Genomic DNA, 11811 nt, shown 5'->3' with positions numbered 1-11811 from the left:
CCAAGGGCAGGGCACGCCCAAGTTATTATTGTTGCTTTCACAGTATGCTGAGTTTTCCCACCTTTATCTCCAGGCCCAACTACAGTGAACAAAGGCAAAATGAATCTGCACACTTTGAAATGTCTACAGAATCTGAAAACCCAGGTTCCCTGGGTGGCATAAATGGGGGTAAGATATCAAGTAACCAAAACAAAGTGTCATGGTGTCTGCAACCTTCTCTACCTGTTCAGAGTGAGCCACGCCTGACAGAAGGGAGCCACACTGAGCCTGGCCCCTCCATTTGGGCTCTGCTCAGGCATAGCAGAAGCAGTGCTGAGCCAGCGCTGAGCCAAGGGGAGAGGGATCAGCCCGCCATGGGCAAGACCTGCCAAGTACCTGTGGGACCAACTCCCAGTCCTCACCTATAGTGTAACAATAGTTACAATTATTTGTGTTTTTACTATGACTGGTAATGTGCTCAGTGCTTTGATTACATTCTTATTTTATTTTCTAAGCCACTTTATAGAGGATTGACATACAAAAAGCACTACGTAAAAATGTATGCAATAAACATACCATAAACATATCCATCACTTCCAAAAGCTTCCTCTGGCCCTATTTATTTATCATCATCATCAACACCATCATCCTCTTCTTGTGTATGTGCTAAGAACTCTTAGAAAATTTTAACTTGCAGCCTCGCTGACTATGGGAGCCATGCAGTACAGATCTCCAGGACTCACTCATCTTGCATACCTGGCAATTTTGACAGGCCCTTCTCCATTTCCGTGGGAGTCGGGCCACAGAGGTTAGGGGATGAGGCAGGGAATATCGTTTCAGGTCCTTATAGCTCTGATGTAGCAGAGGATTCGTGCCTTCCTAGTCTGTACAGACCTACATGCTGGCCAATAACTGCTCTGCACTTTGCCATGTCCCCTTGATCACATACCCTACATCTCCGCCTATCCCCCAGGCCCATAGGTTGCAGAAAACCTTATCTCATAACCCTAAGAATACCCTAAGTATTCTCTTATCCCTTCTTCCAATGACCCTCCTTGCTTCCCCACTGAAGAAAGAGCTGGTGGATCCATTTCTGGGTTCTCTATTCTATTTCATTGATCTATGTATCTGTTTTTGTGCCAATACCATACTGGGCTCCCCTTTCTCCACATCCTCGCCAACATCTGTTGTTTCCTGAGTTGCTAATTTTAGCCACTCTGACCAGTGTGAGGTGATATCTCAACGTGGTTTTGATTTGTCTCTCCCTGATGATGAGTGATGTTGAGCATCTTTTCATGTGTCTTTTAGCCATCTGGGTGTCTTCTTTGGAAAAGTGTCTATTCATGTCTTCTTCCCATTTCTTCACTGGATTGTTTTTTGGGTGTTAAGTTCGGTAAATTCTTTACAGATTTTTGATACTAACACTTTACCCAATATGTCATTTTCAAACATCTTCTCACATTCCATCAGTTGTCTTTTAGTTTTGCTGATTGTTTCCTTTGCTATGCAGAAGCTTTTTATCTTAATGAGATCCCAATAATTCATTTCTGCTTTTATTTCCCTTGCCTTTGGAGACATGTCAAGTAAGAAGTTGTTGTGGCCAAGGTCAAAGAGGTTGTTGCCTATGTTCTCCTCTAGGATTTTGATTGTTTCTGATCTCATATTTAGGTTTTTCATCCATTTTGAATTTATTTTATGTGTCTGGTGTAAGAAAGTGGTCCAGTTTCATTCCTCGGGATGTTGCTGTCCAGTTCTAGCACCATTTGCTAACAAGACTGTCTTTTTTCCATTGGATACTTGTTCCTGCTTTATCAAAGATTAGTTGGCCATACATTTGTGGGTCCATTAACGACTCAGGAAACAACAGATGTTGGCAGGCATGTGGAGAAAGGGGAAGCCTCTTGCACTGTTGGTGAGAGTGCAAACCGGTGCAGCCACTCTGGAAAACAGTGTGGAGATTCCTCAAAATATTAAAAATAGAATTACCCTACTATCCAGCAATAGCACTACTAGGAATTTATCCAAAGATACAGGAATGCTCATTTGTAAAGGGCACATGTACCCCAATGTTTACAGCAGTGCTATCAACAATAGCCAAATTATGGAAAGAGTCCAATGTCCATGAACTGATGAATGGATTAAGGAGATGTGGTGTGTACACACACACACACACACATTGGAATACTACTTGGCAATGAAAAAGAATGAGATCTTGCGATTTATGACAACGTGGATGGAACTGGAGGGTATCACACTAAGTGAAATAAGTTGGTCATAAGAAGACATATCATGTTTTCACTCGTATGTGGAATTTGAGAAACTTAACAGAAGACCATAGGGGAAGGGAAGGGAAGGGGAAAAATAGTTACAGAGAGGGAGGGAAGCAAACCACAAGAAACTGTTTTTTGTTGTTGTTGTTGTTAGCTTTTTAAAAATGTTATTTTGAGAGAGAGACAGAGAGTGAGAGGGGTAGGGGCAGAGAGAGAGGGAGACACAGAATCTGAATCAAGCTCCAGGCTCTAAGCTGTCAGCAAAGAGCCTGATGCGGGGCTCGAACCCACGGACTGTGAGATCATGACCTGAGCTAAAGTCAGACACTTAACCGACTGAGCCACCCAGGTGCCCCTAGAAACTCCTAAATATAGAGAACAAACTGAGGGTTAGTGGCGGTGAGGGAAGTGGGGGGAGGGGAAAATGGGTGATGGGCATTGAGGAGGCATTTGTTGGGATGAGCACTGGGTATTGTATGTAAATGATGAATCAAAAGAATCTACTCCTGAAGCCAAGACTACACTGTATACACTGTATGTTAGCTACTTGACAATAAGTTATTAAAAATTAATTAATTAAATTAAGAAAGAAAGAGCTGGTAGAGAAAAGGCTACACTAATAACAACACACATGTAGGGGCCTCCTGCTGCAAGGGGGGGGGGGCAGTTCAGAGTGCTTACCGCACACATTTAATCCTCATAACAACCTCAGGTGGGCAAGTGTCATTCTTACCTTCATTTCACAGATGAGAAAGCTGAGGCAGCTGGAATAAAGTATCCAGTCTCACACACAATGAGTGGTCAGAGATGGAATACAACCCAGAAGTTTTTAACCCGGGCCTCACCTACAAGGAAGGTTCTGGCTCCAGCCCCCCATGAAATGCAGCCACATCCCACCTCAAGTTTTAAGAGACACTACTGGATCCTTATCATAAATCCCCTCAAGATCAACAGGCTCTCAGATAATCTATACTGCCAAATGACAACCTCAGGCTACAAGTCTGAAACACTGAAGACACATTGGGAAAGCCCAGGACACAGAAGAAGAGGAATGAGCCGCCCAGCTGGAGAAGAGGGGGAGCTTGGGGAAGTGGGACACATGTAGCCAGGAACGACTAGCATGTGGGCCCTCTCACTGCTCTGCCTCCACTCAAGCACAGACTCTTACCAAGTCCAAAGCAGCATCAGGATGCTCCTCAGAAAACATCTGCATAAGAAGAGAAACAAAATGCAGAGTCTGTCGTGAGTCACTGAGACTGAGCTGTGAGAGGCAGGCACGAGCATTGCCCATGCTCTGTCCAGCGTGTGCACGTATCCAGAGGTAGATTCTCCACAAGTCATTTCGGACCTTTATGGACAGTATCTTCTCTTCTTCTCCACAGAGGAGGAAACTGAGACTCACAGAACTCAAGTCTCCAGACTAGGATCACATGCAGTCCACAGAGTTGGGAAACACCAGTGTTCTGGGAGGGTCACCATTGCTGATGGAGCCATGGCTGAACATGCTGATCAAGAGCTGGATAGGACCTTTTTGCAAAGCTGGGAACCTGCACCAGGCTGATACTCTCTTAAATTACTCATTACAGAAATGCATATTCATGGCAGACATTTCAAAAATGCAAAAGAGGGGCGCCTGGGTGGCTTAGTCGGTTGGGCGTCCGACTTTCGCTTAGGTCATGATCTCGCGGTTCGTGGGTTCGAGCCCCGCGTCGGGCTCTGTGCTGACGGCCAGCTCAGAGCCTGGAGCCTGTTTCAGTCTGTGAGTCCCTCTCTCTCTGGCCCTCCCCTGCTCACGCGTCTCTCTCTCTCCTAAAAATAAATAAAACATTTAAAAAAAAATGCAAAAGAGAGAAAATAAAATTCCCTTGTATTTCCATCCCAAGATATACCTTACCACTAATCTACTGATGGGTCTCCTTCAGCCTCAGGCTGAGCTGCTCTGACCTGGAGTTTGGTCTGGAGTGGATGCCACGTGCCACACACTATCCTGGATCTCCCGGTGCACAGCTGAACAACAGGCTGAGAGCCTAAGGGTGGGTGCCTGTGGCTGGAAGAGCCTTCTGAGGGTGTTGACTCGGAAAGGTCATGGGCTTGGAGTGTGAGTGTGTCTTTATCAGACCTCTGCTGCCTGTCAGCCTCGCTGCTCAAGAATGATTCATAGAGCAGCTGCTGCCTCACTGCTAATTGGCCTAATTTGTCTCTTTCTAGCTCAGACACCACAACCTACATTACCAGCGGGACTGACCCCAAAGCTGTTAGCGCTAAAGTCAACAGCCACTCACCCCGGCTTTTTTTTTTTTTTTAATTTTTTTAAATGTTTTATTTATTTCTAGGAGAGAGAGAGAGACAGCGTGAGCAGGGGAGGGTCAGAGAGAGAGGGAGTGACAGACTCTGAAACAGGCTCCAGGCTCTGAGCTGGCCGTCAGCACAGAGCCCGACGCGGGGCTCGAACCCACGAACCACGAGATCATGACCTAAGCGAAAGTCGAAAGTCGGACGCTTAACCGACTAAGCCACCCAGGCGCCCCATGCCCGGGCTTTTTAGACCCTGCTCCAGGGCAGAGAAGGGAGGGGCTGGGGTGGAGGCACTGGGCTGGTCATTTAGAAAGTCAGGGAGCTAATGAGGCCTCTGTTCCTGACTTCTAAGGATGGGGCACCAGATCACCCATCATTGGTGGAGAAGAAGAAAGGTCCTTAAGTTTGACCAAGCTAAAGGAGGGGACCTCCTGCTTTGGGGGATGGAAAAGGTATGGGCCAGGGTCCTGAGCTTCTCCTGGAGGCCAGCATTGCCACACGGCCATGTTTCTCACCTTGGCACCACTGACTTTCTGGGCAGGATCCCAGGATCACAGTGGGGGATTTGCAGTGGGGGCTGTCCTGTGCATTGTAGGGTGTTGAGCTGCATCCTGGCCTCTATCTGCCAGCAGCACACCCTCCAGACATTGCAAAGCATCCCTGCGGAAGGAGGGTAGCAGTGCTGTTCAGAAACCCCTGAACTTATCCTGCTGCACAGACCCAGGCTCTGGGCAGCTCTGAAGCTGGCCATGGGTACAGGAGTCCTCTCCTAGCCTGGCACTCCAGGAGATGGAGGAGGGTGGGCAGCCCTGGGTGGGTCTATACTCCTTCACAGACTCTTCTCCATCACACTTGGAATTGACAAGATGCACTGACAGCTGATTTAGTGACTCACACAAGGTTGACACTTCTCTTTATTATCAGGGCCTTAAAAACAATTTATCACTGTGTATTTCATTATTAAATGCCTTTTTTTTTTTTTTTTCTGATGATGGTGCCTTTAGTACTCAGGTATTTAGAAGTTGACCTGAGTGGCTCAGTTGTTTGAGCATCCAACTCTTGATTTCGGCTCAGGTCATGATCTCAGGGTTACGAGGTCCGTGCTGAGGGTAGAGTCTGCTTAGATCCTCTCTCTCTTCTGGAGCACTTCAGTGGCTCAGAGGGCGTCCAACTTTGGCTCAGGTCATGATCTCACGGCTAGTGAGTTTAAGCCCCACACGGAGGTGGCTGCTGTCAGTACAGAGCCAGCTTCGGATCTTCTGTCCCCCTGTCTCTCTGCCCCTCCCCCTGCTTGCTTGCTCTCTCTCTCAAAAATAAATCTTTAAAAAAAAAAAAAGATTTGGGGCGCCTGGGTGGCTTAGTCGGTTAAGTGTCTGACTTTCCGACTTTCGCTTGGGTCATGATCTCACGGTTTGTGGGTTCGAGCCCCGCGTCGGGCTCTGTGCTGACTGCCAGCTCGGAGCCTGGAGCCTGTTTCAGTCTGTGACTCCCTCTCTCTCTGACCCTCCCCTGCTCATGCTGTCTCTCTCTCCTAGAAATAAAAAAAAAAAAAAAAAAAAAGATTCTCCCTCTCTCTGCCCTTCTCCCTGGCTGGTCTTTCTCCCTCCCTCCCTAAAAAAAAGGAAGAACCTTGAGATTTTTAACTTTAATATTCATTGCATTGTGGATGCTGATGACTGTAAGGTCAGGTTTAGGGCTCTGGGGGGACACATTTTCCTGGATCTACAACGTTTCCTTTTTGATGCTGGGGGACTTGGTCACCAGTTTTGGATGGATTATCTGAAGCCAAACATGTGAAGAGGATTAGCCCCCTTGCCCTCCCACTTTTCTTTCTCAGCCTTGGTCTGAAACCAGCTGCTCATGCTGTACAAACGGTAAGGGTGTATCTCTGTGATCCAGGCCTCTGCCTCAGCCACGAACGTCTCTCAAGGCTGCTACAGCCACTCCTGCACTGTCCTTCCTCCGGTCAGGCAGGAGACCACTCGGAGCACTTCTATTGGTAGAGAACTTCTCAAGGTTTCACAGTGGGGCTGCACAGCCTGGTAATGATACCAGGATGCTGCCAGGAAGTTGGTGTGGGGAGCACTGAGGCACCCACCTCACAATTGAAGAAACCTGAGGCCAAGGTAAATGACATGCTCAAGTTCACCTGCCGCAGGTCCTCTGTGAGAGGGCTGCACAACACACGGTGTAAAGACAAGGCCTACCGAAATCTCCAGCACCTTTGCGGAAAGTCTCAATTACCTTCCCCTAACTCTCCGAACACTTTCCTGAGGCAGTTAGCTCCGCAGTAACCAACAGAACAGCAATGAGGAGTGTGTGTCTGGCCTGTGATGGGCACAGCACGAACCATTTGGAGCCCACCTGCTCCAGCTGGAGAGCCCGGCAACAGGCTGGCCCTGTGGTTGTGCGTCAGGACCTGTGGGGGGGGGGGGGGGGTGCGATCATGCTGCTGGGTTCTTAAGCTTTTCCATCTGAAGGTTCAGCCCAGCCAGATTGGTTTTGACCACACCCAACCCACACACAGGCTTGAAGCCCAAAAGAATCACCTTCAAGTCCCCACTGGAGACTCAGGCTCCCTCCACATGTACTTCCTCCTGCTGACCACGCCCCTCAAGAACCGACAGACAATAGAAAACTACAAACAAGGACACACAAACCAGCAGGGGATCTTGTTCAAGTGCAGATTGCACTTCAGTGGGTCAGAGGTGGGTATTGAGGAGAAGCGCTGGATGGGGCAAATGTAGTTGGGCCACAGGCATGACAGAAATTATCTCACTTCCATCAAGGATGGAATTTTGTAGCTTCCAGCCTTCTACCCATCTCTAAGCCCTGAGTAGGCCAGCTGGTGCCCCTCACCTGCCCACATCACCTAGAATGCTGCCCGTCCCCCTTTACCCCTTGCCCCCACTTCTTAACAAATCTAGGTGGGAGCTCTCCCCCCAGCGTGACGGCTGTTTGCTGACAGTGATGCCCATTCTCAACAATCAGCAATGACCACAGACCCACATGTGGTTTAGGGGATTTAGCTCTGAAAGTCAGCACCTCTGTGCACAGTTTGCTCTCTCAGCTTGCAGAGTGTGTATCTCTTTGACCAAAAAAAAAAAAAAAAAAAAAAAAATCAATCTGGAATACATTAAAATTACCTGAATTGATAACAAACCATTCTATCAGGTATTTTGTAGTTTTCAGACCAGTGGACATCCTCAACCTTTTGTCTGGAATAGTTTTTTTTCCTTTTGGCATTTTTGCCTTGATTTGGAATCCTGTCTACATGACTGGACCCCGAGGGCAGATTGGTGGGTTTCATTTTTGTAAATGCAGGAACTATAACCCCGTGCCTCTGCAATGCCCCTGGCATGTATGTAACAGGATATTTTAGTGAAAAGAAGTAAAAATTAAATTCTAAGCGATACAGTTTGCCAATCTGTGTTAAAGGATTTAGATATATGTGTGCTCCATGGCATACTCATTCCATTTTTTGTAGTCAATTCTAATAAGTGAATTCAAGAAACACAGTATGTTATAAAAGCTAAACACTGAGAACATCTTGAATATCCAATAATGGAATAATTAAAAATTATGTCTATAGGGGAGCCTGGGTGGCTCAGTTGGTTAAATGTTCAACTCTTGATTTCGGCTCAGGTATGATCTCCTGGCTCATGGGATCAAGCCCTGCTTCAGGCTCTGTGTTGGCAGTGTTAAGCTTGCTTGGGATTCTGTCCATCCCCTGCTCGAGGTCTTTCTCTCTCTCTCAAAAGAAAGACACATTAAAAAATATTATGTCTATATTTATATTTGCAGCTCTTAAAAACCTAATTTGTTAAGAACACTTAATGAATATGTTTCTTATATAACATGAGGTTAAAAAAAGTAGGTTGCAAAACTAGTTAAACAGCATGATCACAATTTTATCAAATATATAAATGTATACTCAGAAAAAGGAACAGAAATAATATACCAAAAGGTTAATAGAATTGATTGCTGACTAGTATAATTGTAGGGGACCATTTTTTCTTTCAATTCTTTGTGTTCTCTAGTTTTCTTTTATCATGAATTTCTAGCAATTTTATAATTATATAACTTATAAATTACAATTATTTGTAGTATACCTTATAATAATTTTTAAACCCTTACTTGTTCTGTCTTCTTAACTTCATCACAAGTTCCTGAAGGATGAGGATCTTGGTTTCAGCATTTCCTCTTCCAGAGCCCTCTAGAAAGTAAGCACACAGTGACGTTGCTCACAACTGGCTCCGTCTTTCTCCTAGGATACCCTTTTTCCACTGGCCTTGCAGAAGATCTTCCTTTCCATGAGACAGGCCTAGAGGTGCTTCTTTCCGTCTCCTTACTTCCACCTGCGCTAAAGCGAGCCTCAGGAGTTTGCCTCCCTGAAGAACTTTTGCCTGGAACCATCTACTACCTGGCAGCTATTACCGACAGGTGTGGCCCAAGGAGTCAGTCAAGCCTCCATTAGTTCGTGCATCACCCAGGAAAATGACGAAATCAACCCAAATCAGCCCCTCTCCTGGTCGCCCAGTGGAGGTAAACAAAGTCATGGTGGAGGCGAGCTGAAAGAGACGTTGTGGGCGCCCAGGTGGGAATGAGACGCCCTGGGCCGGTCCAAGCTCCTTTCCGCTGCTCAGGCGGCTGCCAACCGAAGCGCGCACCTCCCGCGGAGCAGCTGCTTTGGGGACTGGACCTGGGGGGCGGGTCCTTGGGGCGCGGGGCGGGACCAGGTTCCTCCGGACTCGTGGGGCGGGTCCTCGGGGAATGGGGCTGGGATAGGAGGCGTGTCCTTGGGGCGCGGGGCGGGGCCAGGGTCCTTGAAATTCGTGGGGCGGAGTCTTGGGGCGGGTCCTGAGGCGCGGTGGGCGGGTGCTTGGGGCACGGGACGGCACTAGGGTCTTTGAGACTCTTGGGGCGGATCTTCGGGGCGCGGGGTGGTCATGGGGGGGGCGGGTCCTCGGGGCGCGTGGCGGGACGTGGGTCCTCAGGACTCGTGGAACGGGTCCTCGGGGGCGGGTCCTCTGGGCGCGGGGCGACTGGGGCCCTGGGAGCTTCGGGGGCGGGTCCTGGGTGGGCGTGAAGTGGGGGGGTTTGCGGCTCCTCGGGAAGCGGGGCGGGACGTGGGTCCTTGGGGCTCGCGGGGCGGGTCCTCGGGGCGCGAGGCGGAGATTGGGGGCGGGTCCTCGGGGCGGCGCGCGCCGGCGTCCCCCGCTCCTCCCGCGCGCGGCCCCTGGAGTCCCGAGGCGCGCGGCCAGCCCAGCTCCGGCCGCCGCACTCAGAGCAGCGGGGCGGCCGAGCGCGCGCGGGCCGGGCCGGGCCGGGCCGGGGCCGGGGCGGGGGGCGCCGCCCCCAGCGTCCTCCCGCAGCCCCGGGAGCGAGGAGCCAAGGCGAGGGCGAGGCTGAGCGGGGCCGGAACCATGAACCGGAGCTTCCACAAGTCTCAGACCCTGCGCTTCTACGACTGCAGCGCGGTGGAAGTCAAGAGCAAGGTAAGCCGGAGCCGGCAGCCTGCGCCCCCCTGCGAATGAATGGGCGCCCCACGGGGGGACCGGGCGCTGCGGGAGGTACCGGGGCTGGCGACAACTGTGAAGCGCGGGCGCCTCCGTGAGCTGCGCGGGGCTCCAGCCGCCCTTCCCGCCCCTGCGCGGACACAAAGCCCGGCAGCCCGGTGGGTGCAGCTGCAGCCCGGCGGTAGGAGGGCCGCGCGGGCTCCGGACCCCCGCGGGAGGAGCTCTTTTGTTCCACGAGCGGGAGGCGACCCGGCGCGCCGCACGGTGGAGGGGCGGCGTTTCCGGGGCGACCCGGGGACTGCGCGGAGTGGGGTCGCGGAGGTGGGGGGTCGGGGGCCCGGGCTGGGGAAGGGCCTGGCCGCGCCTCCTCCATCGCTGCGGGGAAGCCTCGGGACGGCGAGGGGAGAGCGGCGGCGGGCCGGGACCCCAGGCCCGGGCTCTCCGGGCGCGCCCGGCCGGGGGCCCCTCCCGCTGTCCGCGCCCCGGCCCGAGCGTGCCCCAACTTGAGGGCTGCTGTGCGCGTTCAGGTAATTGGCTGATAGGATCTGGCGCTTCTGCCCTCTGCGGGGGCGGCTCATTCGCGGCTGACGCTTTTGTCTGCGAGGGTCTTGGTTGCAGTAGTTCAGGGTCCCGGAGGAGGGGGCTCCTCGGGCCCTAAGCCGCTGCCTGGGAGTTGGCCCTCTCTCCTCCTGTGAAGCGAGGCGGAGCAGCTCGGCCCGTGGGAGAGGGGCAGGGCCGGGGGTGGGCTCAGATCCCCATCTCCACGCGCACTGGGGCGCCGGGCGTTCGTGTCTAAGGAGCCGAGTCCGCCGCCGCCCACCCACCCCTGCCCAGGCCGCTCCTGCCGGCCAAGGGCGGAGGGAGTCCTTTGGTAAAGGATTTACAGGGCATCCGCCGAGGATGGGGAGCGACTTCTCCGCAATAGACCAGTGAGTTGCAGGATTTCATTTTCGTCTTGAGGAGACAGTCTTTTTATGAACCCCTCACTTCTATTACGGTCGCACCCTTCCCCCGAATGCTAATTCTGTGGCCCTCGCCGGGAACGCATCCCGTCTTTAGCCCAGGAGTGCCCGCACCCTCTCAAATCAAATGTGCCTGCTGTGAGTTGTGTGAGGGAAGAACCCACAAGCATGAGTGGGAGCTCCAAACAATTGTGGGTCCTTTAACTGGGTGGGGACGGCTGATTAGAGCTCTTGGACCACTACCATAGGCAGTGAGCGCAGTTCTTTTTTTTTTTTTTTAACTTTTTATTTTGAGATTATCATGGATTCACAGGCATTTGTGGGAAAGAATACAGAGACTCCCACGAAGATAACTTGTAGCAGCACAGTGTCACATCCAGGACCTGGTCATGCACTTTGCTGTGTGCACGTCCCTGCGATTACCAGCAAGTACCGACAAGACACAGAACACTTCCATCAAGGGTCCCTCCTGCTGCTCTTTTAGGCTGTTTGATTTCAAGTGTAAACTGACTAACATTAAGCACTTTTCCTGAGTCACACAAGCCACATTTCTCATGCTAGTAGCCATGTGCGCCTTGCAGCTGCCCGATGACATGCACAGCTCCAGAGGACTTATCTAGAAGGATAGATCTGGAGGAGATGCCCTCACCAGGCCTTATCACACAGTTCTGGACTGCTGGTACTGTGCAGGCTACTGGGAGCCTGCCTTTGCCTCTCCTCCAGGATGGGAGTGGGGGCTGTGGGGGTTCTGGCTGCCAGCCGGCTACATCAGACTGCCCTACCCCT

The 11811-nt window shown here is 51.2% G+C and overlaps 1 protein-coding gene across 1 annotated transcript in view; it reads left to right on the top strand.

The window, feature by feature from the left end:
* Positions 1–9851: 9851 nt before the first annotated feature.
* PARD6G (par-6 family cell polarity regulator gamma) overlaps positions 9852–11811 on the top strand; it is an 86539-nt gene continuing 84579 nt past the window's right edge. The window contains exon 1 of the mRNA XM_039245830.1: positions 9852–10042. Within this exon, the coding sequence (XP_039101761.1) occupies positions 9971–10042 (72 nt within the window). The 5' untranslated portion in view covers positions 9852–9970. The remainder of the gene's footprint in view (positions 10043–11811) is intronic.

Source organism: Hyaena hyaena, unplaced genomic scaffold, assembly GCF_003009895.1.
Source record: "Hyaena hyaena isolate Hyena2069 unplaced genomic scaffold, ASM300989v1 scaffold_267, whole genome shotgun sequence".
Classification (NCBI taxonomy): Eukaryota; Metazoa; Chordata; class Mammalia; order Carnivora; family Hyaenidae; genus Hyaena; species Hyaena hyaena.
The sequence above is the reverse complement of the archived record's forward strand: the minus strand, read 5'-3'. Positions and strand labels throughout refer to the sequence as shown.